Raw genomic sequence first — 15,450 nt, 5'->3', positions numbered from 1 at the left:
TGACAATCAAAAATAAACAGCAGCGGACTAGCGGGCCTACGGCTCCATCTTCACAGGCGCTCAACTGGGGTATAAGCCAGGACTCCACCTAAGACATCTTCTCCAAAGCTTCTCTTACTGAAGGGGGAAAGATTGAGCAAGAATGAGTACAACCACAGTACTCAGCAAGTCACACAGGGAGATGCATGATTAATGCGAGGGAGTACAAGGGGATAATAATAGGGGTTAAGTTTTGCAGTAAACAGCATTTAAAAGTCACTTAGTTGCCCAAAGCTATTTTGTAAACACGATCCTAGCGCTATACAATATTATTACTCAAGGCCGTGGACCCACACGAACCTGCCTTAACCCAAGGCCTACGATGATTCAGACCGAACTGGCAACCCGACCCTGGGTCCCAGCTCGTCCCAAGCCAACCCAGGCCAACCATTCCACATTTTAGTTGTTAAGCAGGTTTTAAGAATTTAAAACACTAACTTGGGTACATTGCTAGGCTTGCCCATAACCGAGGGCGCGGCTATTCGAATAGATTATACTCTGATCAGAGGTGTACATCTTTACCCACAAGATACATCTTCCTCACGTGTAACCACGTGCCACATACCACCACGGCATACGGACAAAAGACGTGACATAGTTCCCAACCCATCCTAGCCATAGACAAGAGTACCGACCCAACCCCACCTACGGCCGGAACCTCCGGGACAGGTAGGCAGGACTGAGCCCCTAGCAGCAGGACACCAGCCCTGTGCCACGACATCTCGACTACCGGGCCGCAGCTCGTGTAGCCTTCATTTGTCCTAGAGATGTCCATCGACCCCCGACTTCATCCATCTCCATCCGTGTACTTTTGTTTATAACCAGACTGAGCCACAAACTAAGCCTTACCCACTAGACATGTGGAAGTACGGTAGTGCTTTGCAACAGAGGCCCGAAGACCGGTCCTTATGTGGCCGAGGTGCTACTAATAAAACCATGCACCCCGAGCCCAGCCTAAAACCATTTTGAGGGTTTTGAATAGAGGGGGAGGTGTGCGTCCAATTCCACAATAATCCAACCATTCCATAATGTCCAAGTGATATGAATATTCCCAAAGTCTAGAGTTATAAAACCACCTAATGTTGCCTAATTAATCAGCGAAGCATCTACCTAAATTCTTACTAGTGGAACCATGAATAGAGTACCCACTAGTTGGGGTTTTGTTTAATCTAGGGTGAACAAGGTAATAATAACAATAGCAATAATAATAAGGTCATAACAAAGGTAAATAGGCATGGCTAAATAAAACAGTGATAACGCGGGAATTTAAATAAAGCGATAATGCATTAATTTAAATCAAAATAATTTTATAAACTGGGATTCAATATGCTCAAGGATGATGTGACTTGTCTTGCTCAGAGAGAACGGCCTGCTGAACCTTCGGCGACGACCGCGAACCACGCTTCGGGAACCTCCGGAACGACAGAAGCTACGCGAAGCACACAAGCAAAGCTACAAGCCTATAAAGAAGCAGTAACAATACATAAAAAGAAAGCACAGGGTTCTTTAGGTTATAACAAACATTAGGAGACTTGAACGGGTCGATTCAGAGTTCGTATGACCAAGATATGATCATCCGAAGTTTAATGCTGTTATATGGAGATTTGCGGATTATTATAATTAAGCTTTGCAACTATAAAACATGTGGAAGCGCTAGCCTGGAAAAGACAGGAAGGCTGCGCTGTTGACATGCGGACCCCACATGTCAACCTAAAGGACCGCGGTAGACCGAGTACACAGAGACGGTCCACGGGTCGACGGAAGCGGACCCCGTGTGTCAACCGAGGCGAGTGGTCGACAAGCGGACTCCACTAGACACCACGCGGGCTGCACTCGTGGAAACCACGCGGCTACCGGGCGGGCACACTAACACGGTCACCACACGCACAAGCGAACGACTACCGGCACCGGTACACGGGTACCGGGGTCGACAACCGCACAACGGGCACGGGCGACACCGAAAGGACGAGGACGGGGGCGGCGAGAGGACGGACCCTTACCACCACGCGACGAGGCGTGGGAACGACAACGACGAACGGGCGCGGCGGAGACGGCCGGGAACGACGGAGACGAACGGCGAGGGGACGACTTCGGCGGCGATTCTTGGACGAAGGCGAGACGCGGCCGGCACAAGGCTTGACGACGCGGAGCCGAGGACGAAGACGATGACGGGGCTGCAACGGCTCACTTGACGGAACGCGGACGACGAACGCGAACGGCTTGACGGAGGGACGAACGCCACGACGATGAGGACAACGAGAGGACGACGACGACGACGATGACCGGGGCCGGCGAGGAGGCGACGAGGGCAGCCGACAGTGGCTGCACGGAGACGAGGACGGCGCGGAACACGCCGCTGCGATGACGACGACGGAGGCGGCGCCGCGAGACGACGAGCCGGGCGACCGACGGGACGTCGACGACGAGAACGAACGGAGACGACGACGATGGACCGCGGAGGGGCTTGGATGGAGGGGAAGCGATGACGAGGACGACCTTGCCGCTGCGATGCCGGAGGTGGAGATGGCGACGTCGGCCGGCGCACTGGCACGGCGGAAGGGGCTGCCGGAGTGGGTGCCGACGAGACCGAGGGAGAGGCGGCGCGGGCGACGGCGTTCCGACGAAATACGGGCGACGCCGTGGCTTGGCCGGGGAAGAGGATGGCGTTCCGGTGCCGGGAGAGGTGGTGGCGACGTCGGCCGGCGCACAGGGGACGCGGCAGAGGCGGCCGGAGGCGGAACAGTGGCGGCAACGCCACTGTTGCCGGCGGGGATGCACTTCCGGAGGTCTTCGCGGGAAACAGAGGGCAGGCCGGCGAAGAGGAGGCGGCTGTGACGCTGGAGGAGGCGACGGCACGGCCGGCCGGCGTGCTGACGCGGCGGCAGGGGCGGCTGAAGACGGCCGGCGGCACGGGAGAGAGAGGTGAGCGCGGGGAGAGCGTTTCCGGCGACGGCGGCGGACGGGACTTGAGGGGGATGGGTAGAGGACGACTAGGGGGTCCTTTATATAGCCATGGGAGGCCGGGATCGAGCCCACATCGACCGGAAAAACTCGGGAAAGTTTATCTTCGCCGGAAAAAGGAAAGGATTTGATCCGCGAAATTGGAAAGAATTTCCATATAAACTTTTGAGGATTTCTTGGGGAAAAGGAAGAGGAGATTGAGAGGATTCCATTCCCGCAACTAATTTGGAAAAAGGAGCAACGGGGAGGCGAGATTTGGAAGGAGGAGGCGGCGGCACTGTGCGCGGCACGGCTGGAGAGCTCGGGCTCTGCCTGAGCTGGAAGAAGGAGCACTGTAGCGCGGGGGACGTAAAACAGACTTTCGGCCGGGCTGAGAGGAAGGGAGGGAGGCTTTGGGGCCCAAAGGGAGGAGGGGGATTTATTATTTTTTTTAGTTTTTCTTTTTAGTAAACTTTGTTAATTGTTGTTGTTGTTTAATAAATATTTTCGGTGCTCTGAGAATTTAAGTAAAATTTGAGGGCTCCTTTTAGACCAAGGAGAATTTAACAAAAATTCTCCGGACCACATTCGAATTTTTCTGGTACGTATTTTAGTGTTTGCCAATTTCTTTTCGAATTTTAATTAATTCTATTATTCCTTTTAGAGAATGATTTTTAATTTTGGGATGAATTTATCAGGACGTGACATTAGCACATGTGGGTTACTGTAGCACTTATGGCTAATCATGGACTAATTAGGCTCAAAAGATTCGTCTCGCGGTTTCCATCGAAACTGTGCAATTAGGTTTTTTCATCTATATTTAATACTCCATGCATGTATCTAAAGATTCGATGTGATGTTTTTGGAAAAGAATTTTGGGTAACTAAACCGGGCCTAATTCTGCTGCTGCAATTTATGATGAATGTGTTTTGGTTTGGGGCGGATTCCAGGAGGTTTCAATCGAGCATTTAAACAAGAAAATAAGTTGACACATGAATTAGCTAGGCCGGCTATGCTTTGCCTTCTGAAAATGGCCATCACCCGCATTGTATTCTTGGCATGCCAACTTCCATCGGATATTACACGCATGTTTTGTGTGGCTGGAAATTGAGATCTGGCCCCAAAAATCAGGCCTTACACAGTGCAAGGCACGCATAAAAAGAGAGATAAACAGGTCTTTGCTTTTTGCCAATAGGAGGGGTAGTCCAGACCTTCTCTCTTCTCTCAGCAGGCTTTTCATGTGAGGAATATTTGCCTTTTGCCGATGGAATGGGTGGTCCAGGCGTCCAGCAGGCTGTTGAGCCCCCAAAATCTGCATTGAGGCATTCACACCAAACTTCCCATGAACTTCCAACTTTCCATCACATCACATCACATCCAAAACTTTTCTACACACATAAACTCCCAACTTGTTTTCCAAACTACTAACTTTCTCTAAACTTCTTTCCAATTTTAGGAACTAAACACAGCATGAGTTGAGGCCCATCCTCAGTGCTGATGACAACATCTTCCATCATCATAGCCTCATAGGGAAAATCCTCAACAACCATGATGCTCTATGATATGATAGTACTCCATGATACAGCTCCTGAAATAGAGGAACAAGATCAGAGATTTGAGTAGGGATACAAAGCCCATGATACAAAATGTCACAATAGTTGCAGATCGATGGCATTTGACGATTTTGCATCTGTAGTGAGTGGTCATGGTTATACACGGATTCAATCATGAATCGTCATCATACAAGAAGACCCAATAGAATTCTCTACAATTGCACTGCACAAATAGTAACCGGCAGAAATGTTGGGAGCCATAAAATGGTACGATGGATTGGATCGAACTGAAAATGGATTAAACATCTACTTAAATTGGTACTCGCCTTTTTTTTTTTGTTATCAAATTCATCTTCCAAGGTGTTGAAGTATAAGAAAGACTAGATGTTGGGGCGTGCCACCTGCATATAACTTATTTTGAAATTGATGGAAACTGTGACCAACCACATAGAAGAAAATAAAACTAATTTGTTGTGCTGGTAGCAAGACATTAGAAGTTGCTTATCCAGACATTTGTTGTGCTGGTGGCAAGACATTAGAAGATTGTTCCTTCATTAGAAGTTGCTTATTAAGAGATAACTATCGCTGTCCATAAGGTATATTTATACGAAACATTGCCAGAGACAATGAATATATCAAACTTAGAGGATGAGCAATATTGGAATGAAAAATTATGACGAAATAAAATCTTCCTACATCATAGTCACAGGTAGAGTAAGGGATTCAGGATTGATAAATGTTAGGGGTGACTGCATTTATACTTTTACAATCAAAATATGCAAAATCCATGATGTCCATCTTCTGAAAATCTCCAACTTCCTGTAATATAATAAACAACGACACTCCAGCAACAGAAAAAAAGGCATATTATAAACTAAGCGAAGCTACACAAATTGCACTTCATTATATTATCCAATTTATTCACCACAATTTCTTTCAGTGTAATTTTCATTTTAGAATCTGGAATATATATGAAGGTGCAAAGCAGGTTTAGACTATTAGTCACAAATGAGTTACATATGCAAAATATGCATCAATGTCCAATCCCTGGTTTCATGCAATGGCTTCTTGCTAATTAAGCTGGTATGTTCCTTTCATAATAAAATAGCAAATTGTACTTCACGTAATTTTTCAAGTTTTTTCATATTCTCTGCACTTATACTAAAAAATGTATTTTTGTTTTTTTTTATCTTGGCCTTTGTTTTCATTTTCCTTCATATATAGACTTTGGTTTTCTAAAAAAACCAGTCTCTTAGTTCTGGACATGCTGTCTCTTTTTCTTTTGTAGTTAACTCCATTACATGTTCATGTGAAATTTTGATCTGTCAATAGAGGAGTAAAGGTCTGCTTTGTGATTTATAATCATCTGCGCTGCTACTTTCGCTCCAGTGAACATGATGGTGGAAAAAGTGGAATGGAACTACTGCAAGATATACTGAAATCAAGTCAGTGAGTAAAATCTGACAAATTATCTTCTGCACTGAAATCTCCTCTGATGCGTTTGAGTGCAAGGTATCCAGTAGCATCACTACTTCTGTGTATTTTTAGAGTATATATTAGTTGCAACTGATAGTCTTTGCATATAATCTATAGGTAATCCACCACTAGCCATGGCCAATGGGCTTCTGAATCCTCCCTGCGTCCTCCTCGCTGCTCGATCCCTCGTCGATTCCGTCGACGTCTTCCTCTTCCACTGCATGCGATGGTATCTGATTCTTCATCTTTCTCCAATTTGTTTGGTTCTTTTTGCTTGAGATTTTCATCCCTGCTTCGCACTGGCCGTGTATTTATTAGTTGCCTCTGTGAATTTGTCTTAGGGATCATTTGGAATTTGGTAAGGAGATAAGCTCATTGAAGGGGTCCCAGAGACGATGGAGCTACTGAGGAAAATGGTATGCATGCATTAGGAAACATCCCTTTATTTATTACATATAATTTTTAGGGGTTGTCTATATATCTGTTGACTGAAAATCCCACCACCAATCATTCAAATTTCGGACCGTTGGATATGCTTTGAGATTCGTGCACAGCCTTAACCCTAACTTTTTCCTCCCGTTCCTCTCCCCCTCGTGCATTCCGCCGCCACCGCTCCCCTCGCGCGCCCATCTCGCCACCGCAACCGCCCCAACGCGCCGCAGCCAGCCTCGTCGGCTAGCCGAAGGGAGTCAACGGCGCCGGCGAGGTCCCCCCGGCCGGCCCCCTCCCCTCCCCCTCCCCCTCCCTGTCCTCTTCTTCCCTCGAGCCGATGGTGGCCGTCTGGAGACGTCTCCAGCGGCGGGGCGCCACCACCGGCCGCCTCCTACTAACACATCTTCCGCTTTGCCCCCGCCTCCTACACCGGCCCACGGCCAGCTTTCGACCCTACGGCTTCGGCGGCGCCACCGCCACCTCGCCGCCCATCCGATCCGCCGCCTACCGCCAGGCTGCCGCCTCCCACGTCCATCCCTCTAAAGCCGGTGAATTCCCCCCTCTTCCCCTCCCCCCCTCCCACCACCACCCCACCCCGGGACCCTAATTCGTCGGCCCTCTACCAGAGTTTGGGTTCACCGGTGCCGGAGAAGAAGAGGTGGTCGCCGGAATTGGAGAAGAAGAGCATGAATCGTGGAGCACATCTGGTGATCCATAACAAAATTTGCAAGATTTGAGGTTGGATTTTCTATCGATAAAACTTTAGCAATTCTGTAATTTGGGATGTAATGTTTAATTAATGACTAAGTATTGAATTCGTTTCCTCATTTCGGGCTTAGTCGGTAGTAAGCCTAAAATAGAGCCACGGTCTTTGTCACGTCCTGATAAATTCATCCCAAAATAAAAATCATTTTCTAAAAGGAATAATAGAATTAATTAAAATTCAAAAAGAAATTGGCAAACACTAAAATACGTACAAGAAAAATTCGAATGTGGCCCGGAGAATTTTTGTTAAATTCTCCTTGGTCTAAAATGAGCCCTCAAATTTTACTTGAATTTTCAGAGCACCGGAAATAATTATTAAGCAACAAAAACATTTATCGGAGTTTACTAAAAAGAAAAACTAAAAATAAATCCTCCTTCCTCCTTTGGGCCAAGTCTGGCCCAAAGTCCTCTCTCTCTCTCGGCCCGCGGCCAAAGTCCTCCCTTCCTCCCTCTCTTTCTTTCCCTCTCCTTCTCTCCCTCCTCCTCTTGGGCCTCCTCTCCTCCCGGCCCACTCCCTCCCCTCCCCTCTCTCTCCCGGGCCTCCCCTCCCTCCTCTCCTCCTGGGCCGGTCGCCCGGCCCAAGCCGAGCCGCGCCTCCCCTCCCGTGCCACGCACGTGCGCGCGCTGACCGCGCGACCGCGTGGGGCCCACGCGCCCGGTCGTCGTCCTCCTCCCGCCCAGCTCCTCTCTCTCTCTCCCGAAAAACCCTAGTTTCTTCCTCCCTCAAATCCGCGCGAATCAATTCCCTTATTTCCAAATTAAGTGGGGGCTTTTAATCCCCTTTCCATCCTCTTTGATTTCCCCCGTTTTCCCCTTGAATGGCGCCCCCAATCGTCGGGAACGGCCGCGACTTTCTCGGCCACCAACCATGGCCGCCGGCCGTGTTTCTCGTCGCCGTTCCGCCCTCTCCCATGCCCGGCTCCCTCCCCCATCCTATAAAATGGAACCCCCTCTTTGCGTTCTACCGTTTTAGCCTCCTCCCGAGCCCCCCCGTGGCCTCACCACCTCAACCCGCCTTCTCCTTCTCTCCCTCCGGCGCCGGCCTTCCTCCAGCTGCCTCTCCCGCCTCGCCCGCGCGCCGTCTGGCCGTGCCGTCGCCTCCCTCGGCTCTGCAACACCGTCCCCTTCACCGGTCTCACCGTCTCCTCGCCGGAAACTCGCCGGAACGGTGCCCCCGCCGGCAACCAGTGGCATTGGTGCCACTGTACTCCCTCCAGCCGGCTACTGTCCCTCGTCGGTGCGGCAGCCGTCGTCGTCGCCATCCTCCCTCGACGTCGCCGCGTTGCCCTCCACCCCGGCCTACCCTCGGTTTTGCCGGAACGCCGTCGCCCGCGCCGGTCTCGCCCTCCTCCTCGCCGGAGTTCCTTCGGCAACCCCTTCCGCCGTGCCCGTGCGCCGGCCGACGTCGCCGTCTCCTCCGGCATCGCAGCGGCGAGCCGGTGACGTCGTCCTCGGCATCGCCTCCTCTCCATCCTCGTCATCGCCGACGTCCCTTCGGTCGGCCGCTCCTCCTCGCCGGCTCCTCGTCTCGTTGTGCCGCCACCGTCGTGGGCATCGCTACGGCGTGTCCCACGCCGGCCTCACCTCTGTGCAGCTGCCGCCGGCTACCATCGTCATCTCCTCGCCGGCCCCGGTCGTCATCGTTGTCGTCCTCTCGTCGTTCCCGGTCGTCGTGGCGTTCGTCCCTCCGTCAAGTCGTTCTCGTCCATCGTCCGCGTCCGTCAAGTGTGCCGCTGCAGCCCCGTCGTCGTCTTCGTCCTCGCCTCCGCGTCGTCAAGCCCTGCGCCGGCCGCGTCTCGCCTTTGTCCAAGGATCGCCGCCAAAGTCGTTCCCTCGCCGTTCGCCTCCGTCGTCCCCGAGCCGTCTCCGCCGCGCTCGTTCGTCGTCGTCGTTCCCACGCCTCGTCGTCGTTCCCACGCCTCGTCGCGTGGTGGTAAGGATCTCTCCCTCGTCGCCCTCGTCCTCGTCCTTTTGGTGTCGCCCCGTACCCATTGTGCGGTTGTCGACCCCGGTACCCGTGTACCGGTGTCGGTAGTCGTTCGCTTGCGCGTGTGGTGACCGTGTTAGTGTGCCCGCTCGGTAGCCACGTGGTTTCCACGTGTGCAGCCCGCGTGGTGTCTGGTGGAGTCCGTTTGTCGGCTTCTCGCCTCGGTTGACACACGGCGTCCGCTTCCGTCGACCCGTGGACCGTCTCTGTGTACTCGATCTACCGCGGTCCTTTAGGTTGACATGTGGGGTCCGCATGTCAACGGCGCAGCCTTCCTGTCTTTTCCAGGCTAGCGCTTCCACATGTTTTATAACTGCAAAACCTAATTATAATAATCCGTAAATCTCCATGTAACAGCATTAAACTTCGGATGATCATATCTTGGTCATACGAACTCTGAATCGACCCGTTCAAGTCTCCTAATGTTTGTTATAACCTAAAGAACCGTGTGCTTTCTTTTTATGTATTGTTATTACTTCTTTATAGGCTTGTAGCTTTGCTTGTGTGCTTCGCGTAGCTTCTGTCGTTCCGGAGGTTCCCGAAGCGTGGTTCGCGGTCGTCGCCAAAGGTTCGGAAGGCCGTTCTCTCTGAGCAAGGCATGTCACATCATCCTTGAGCATATTGAATCCCAGTTTATAAAATTATTTTGATTTAAATTAATGCATTATCGCTTTATTTAAATTCCCGCGTTATCACTGTTTCATTTAGCCATGCCTATTTACCTTTGTTATGACCTTATTATTATTGCTATTGTTTATTATTACCTTGTTCACCCTAGGAAAATAAAACCCCAACTAGTGGGTACTTTATTCATGGTTCCACTAGTATGAATTTAGGTAGATGCTTCGCTGAATAATTAGGCAACATTAGGTGGTTTTATAACTTTAGACTTTGGGGATGCTCATATCATTTGGACACTGTGGAATGGTTGGCTTGTGATGGAATTGAACACACACCTCCCCCCTCTATTCAAAACTCCCAAAATGGTTTTAGGCTGGGCTCGAGGTGCAGGGTTTTGCTAGTAGCACCTCGGCCACTATAAGGACCGGTCTTCGGGCCTCTGTTGCAAAGCACTACCGTACTAACCACATGTCTAATGGGTAAGGCTTAACTCGGTGCTCAGTCTTGTCCTGAACAAAAGGACACGGATAGAGATGGATGAAGTCGTTGCGACGATGGATATCTCTGAGGCAAATGAAGGCTACGCGAGCTGCGGCTCGGTAATCGAGATGTCTAGGCAAATGAAGACTACACGGGTCGGTGCCCGTTAGTCGAGATGCCATGGCACTGGACTAGTACGCGGGTGGTCTCACCCCTATGTGTGTGGCGCACCCGGTCTAGATCTTGTTGCTAGGGGCTCAATCCTGGCCTGCCTGTCCCGGGATACCGGCCGTAGGCAGGGTTGGGTCGGTACATTTGTTCACGGCTAGGATGGGTGAAGGGTTATGTCACATGTTTACGATGGGTTCCAAGGCCATGGAATGCGGAGTAAAGATGTGTCTTGTGGGTAAAGACGTACACCTCTGATCTGAGTAAATCTATTCGAATAGCCGAGCCCTCGGATATGGGCAAGCCTAGCAATGTACCCAAGTTAGTGGTTTAATTCTTAAAATTTGCTTAACAACTAAAATATGGAATGGTTGGCCTGGGTTGGCTTGGGACGAGCTGGGACCCAGGTCGGGTTGCCAGTTCGGTGTGAATCATCGTAGGCCTTGGGTTAAGGCAGGTTCGTGTGGGTCCACGGCCTTGATTAATAATATTGTGTAGCTCTAGGATCGTGTTTACAAAATAGCTTTGAGTAACTAAGTGTCTTTTAAATGCCGTTTACTGCAAAACTTAACCCCTATTATTATTACCCCTTGTACCTCCCTTGCATTAATCATGCATCTCCCGGTGGGACTTGCTGAGTACGGTGGTTGTACTCATTCTTGCTCTATCTTCCCCCCCCCCCCTCAGTAAGAGAAGCTTTGGAGAAGAAGTTCTAGGTGGAGTCCTGGCTTATACCCTAGTTGAGCGCCTGTGAAGATGGAGCCGTAGGCCCGCTAGTCCGCTGCTGTTTATTTTTGTTTGTCAGGCCTGAAGTGCCTTTGTAATAATGTAAATATTTTTGATATAATAAAGATGTTCCTTTTGTATCATGTTTGTTTGGTGTACCCCGGCTTTTCCTGGGACGGGGATTAATACACTAGCGTTCGGGAAAAGGCAATTTTCTCGGTCGCGACAGTCTTGTGCTTCTTAATTATTAATTAATTCGTCGCAAACTCGGATCACATCAAGCTTTTGTTGAAAGTCAAATTAAATATGAATGCGTTAATGCTAGGACTGCTGCAAACAATTACTCCCTCTGTTCGAAATTATAACTCGTTTTGGCATTTCAAGATACATACATAGCTTTTGTTATGCACCTAGATACTACGTTATACTTAGATAGATAGCAAAAGCTATGTACGTAAGAAAGAAGAAAGCTTTTAATAACACCTGTGGTAAGCCTGATCTCTCCCATTTGAGCAATATTACAGTCATTGAGGAGGTACCATGAGTTACCATTTTTTCTATTATAAATTTAGTATCTCTTGGTACCTAGGTACCATGAGGTACCAAATTTTATACTAAATTTTTGGTACCTCGTGGTACCTCCTTAAGGACCGTAGAATTGCTCCTCCCATTTAAATAACAAGCGAATTCATGTTTCATTAGTCTAACTGTCAGGTAAAAAATTTCCAAATGATCAAGACAAGTACATTAGAGCCATTACAAGGCAGTCTCTGCCGAGCTCACTTACAAAGAAATACCATACTTGCAGTTCATTTGCGAAATGCAGAACTCGTCATGGGGAGATAATAACAGCCAAGATGTATATATGTATTCCATGGGAAATAGTTTCAATATCCCAGTCTTCATACCCGTTTGATGCGATGATAAATAGCGTTACATATCTCATGCTTGTCAAAGAGAAATTTATTTGGCCCTGGACGGTAGGAGGAAAAGTAACATTATCCCTATCCACAAGATGGTTTGGCTACTGACAGTAAACAGGGCACATCGGTCCCTGCCTAATAATTTTATGCAATCAACACTAATAAATTTATTTTATTTTTTTAAAGACGCAAGGCAGAAGGAGCTCTGCCTATTCAATTAAGGAAGGAAAGAAACATGTTTATGTACAGCCCATCACCCCTATGACGGGTGCAAAAAGGTATGCCCATTGCCTTCAAAAAAAAAACTAATCTCCTCTCCTCCTCCCAAAAGTTTCTCAATCGGGCTGTAGTTAACATGCCATTAGTGCAAGATATGTCTACACACTAGCAAAATAAATCCTCATTCAGTTTTTGTTTATTGAGGGTGGCTTAAAGATACATATTTACGGTGGCGTGCACTTTTATGTCTTTATGTAACCATAAAAAGAATATAAATACCGATGTGATATGATCATCAAGTATATGCGTACAACCAAGTATGAGAAATATAAAACATTGCCAAATAATACCTCGGATGAATGAAGAATGTACATTGTACAAGATATTCAAGTCCAATGAGTTTTGGAATACAGTTCGACCTCCAGAAACAGCACTGACTTCAAACGGACCTATCGTCTTCATGTTAAGTCCGATTTGGGTGATCTTAGACTTAATGGAAAGCTTATATCACCACCTTTCAAACGCATCTGGTATCATATCCAAATTCATTCCGAGTCAAAGGAAATCGTCAAAACAAGATAGTGTTGTTGCTGAAACCGAACTTGGGCCTTAGACCTTGGGCCTTGTAATAGACTAGGCCCATCTCGGAAGCGTCTCCCTCCACCTCCACGAATTAGCACTTAACCCTAGATCTATTTTTCTCTATAAATGTCTATGTACACCCTTTAGAACAATTGGATTTTGTTTAGTTGAATCTTGCCAAGTGCCATTCACATTGTCTCTAGTCCTCGCTCGATTAGTCGATGACTATAGATTCAGACCCCAATAGTTGGTGTCTTGATTTGCCGGGTTGATTAGATCTACCACTTCAATTGCAACTATTCCTCTGTGCTTAATCCCCTATTTGCAATATTTGATTGCACCTTATCTTGTTCTTGCATTGCATTGTAGGGATCATCGGCGTGTCACGATTGGTACAACATCACCTGTGGTGTAGCGATTGCACAACGTTCTAGACTTGTTCTGTTGGTAGGCACGTCGCAAACGTCACACTCGATCAAAGCGAGTTATCCTCTCACCAGAAGATCGGGCCACGAGAGAGAGAGAGAGTCATCGGTTGATATTAGAGCTTCGGTTGTCTGGTGAGGATTATAGTTTTATAGATTTATTTTTCTTACCCATCATCTACCATACAGACACAGCAATACAACGCTTTTATTTTTCCTTCACCGAACCCTAGTTTTGGGCCGTGCAATTTTCATTCAGTTTTGCTTTGTTGAGTTTTAGATCATCGTCGTGTCAAAAGTGCTGGTGTTAGTTGTAACTCAGTCTTAGTTTTGAGTCTTAGCATATATACCATCGCTAGAAGTCTTGTTGCTCTCTTGCGAGTGCTTGCATGCGACTCTTTTGTGCTGCTTTTGCGTCAGATTGAAAAAAAATCAACTGATTGATCGATTCATGATATGGTTGGTTACTTGCGCAAGGAATTGTAGGGATCTGTTTCCTCTAAATTTTTCAGTCAGTTTCCGTTTTAGTTGGGGATTATCTCCATTGTTTCCTCCTACTGTATGTGCGCAACGCATAAATTGGGTGGACCCCTTGCTTATCTCGTGCATGCAAGTTCAATCTCCTTGCTTTTCGGTTTCTTTGTTTGAGTAGGTAAACACCCTAACCACCTTGGAGTATATCTTTTTTTTTAGCAATTTTGCTATATATTTATCGATAAATTTTCTTCTAAAAATTTGACAAATGTAATTATAGTACAATCATAGTGTAATTACACTATAACTTATATGTAATTACACTGTAACTATAATGTAACTTGTATGTAACTTTCAAAAATTTCTCCGTAACATGTTATTTCAGTAAAATGGAGGTTGTGGGAACAAATCCTCTCATATGTGTGTTGTGATTTTTTTTCTTGCTCACCAAAGATATATCTAACAATTCAAATTACGTGAAACTTACATACAAGTTACATTATAGTTGCATGCAAGTTATAGTATAATTACATACGAGTTATAGTATAATTACACTACGATTGTACTATAATTACATATGTTAAATTCTTAGGAGAAACTTTTTCGACAAATGTATAATGTATAGGTGATCCTTTTTTAGCCGTGCATGCAAGTTCCATACATGCACGTGAACTTCTCTCCCAGTAATAGCTAGCTGCTTAATAGCAAGTGTTGACTCCAAAATCATCTATAGTCAACTTAATAGCCAATTCATACAATAGTTATTTATAAAAATATACTACACAATTAATATTTGGTCCACCTGTCATACACACATGCATATTGGAGTCCGTGCTGCAGCTGGCTACAAATCTGCAGTCCGTTGCTCTTCTCTCTCCTCGTTTATCTCCTCGAAATATGTTTATAGCTAGCTTATAGTCTGCTATTGTACATGCTCTTATATTTGTGCATGCCCACACGCACTTGCCCCTTGTTAAAAAAAAAGGAAAAGAAAAGAAATAGAAAAAGGTAGAAGGTGCAAAAAAAAAAAGAGCCGCACCAAAAAAATCAGTAAAAGAAAAAAAAAGAGAAATAAAAACAAATAAAAAATCAGAGAAAAAAAAACAGAGAAAGTGTGGCATTTTTTTGGTTGGACTTTTTGGAGAGAGTTGTTCGATATAATCAAGTCAACTTGTTTCTATTCCGAGTGTTGATCATTTGTTTGCTTGAGTTAGAATTGAGTCTAGGCTGGGCCAGTAATTTTGACTAGTATTTTGGACTATTATTTAATTTCGTAAGCTGTTTGATTTTTGCTATTCCTTGTGATATAGTTAAGCCTATTAAGATCCACATACTACTAACTTTTACAGGTCTGGCTTTGCAATCGCTCCACTCATCAAGCGTGTCATTGTGCCACGAACCAGCCACGGTGATTGACTTGTTTTTGCATTATTTGAGAATATTATAAGAACTTGATATATGCTATTGTGTTGAGCGACTTGCAACCCCACAAGAAAAAAAAATTGTTGTCAATAAGAAGTTACATACATCTGTATGTTTTTCTTATTTGCTACTGATAATGATAGGAGTGTATAGGAAGATCGGGCCATGATAGAGAGCGTCATCATGATGCATATATTAATGCATCCTTTAGCATCAGA

At 46.8% G+C, this 15,450-nt stretch overlaps 1 protein-coding gene across 1 annotated transcript; it reads right to left on the bottom strand.

Annotated features, from left to right (window-relative positions):
- Positions 1 to 1,253: 1,253 nt before the first annotated feature.
- On the bottom strand, positions 1,254 to 8,846 carry LOC136351710 (uncharacterized). The gene is made up of 3 exons (XM_066303977.1): positions 8,790 to 8,846; positions 2,034 to 3,029; positions 1,254 to 1,499 (listed from the first exon to the last, which is right to left on the bottom strand). Exons 1-3 carry the CDS (start codon positions 8,844 to 8,846, stop codon positions 1,395 to 1,397), a joined length of 1,158 nt encoding a protein of 385 aa, XP_066160074.1. The 3' UTR covers positions 1,254 to 1,394.
- Positions 8,847 to 15,450: the final 6,604 nt, after the last annotated feature.

This window comes from Oryza sativa, chromosome 9 (assembly GCF_034140825.1).
Source record: "Oryza sativa Japonica Group chromosome 9, ASM3414082v1".
Lineage (NCBI taxonomy): Eukaryota > Viridiplantae > Streptophyta > Magnoliopsida > Poales > Poaceae > Oryza > Oryza sativa.
The sequence above is the reverse complement of the archived record's forward strand: the minus strand, read 5'-3'. Positions and strand labels throughout refer to the sequence as shown.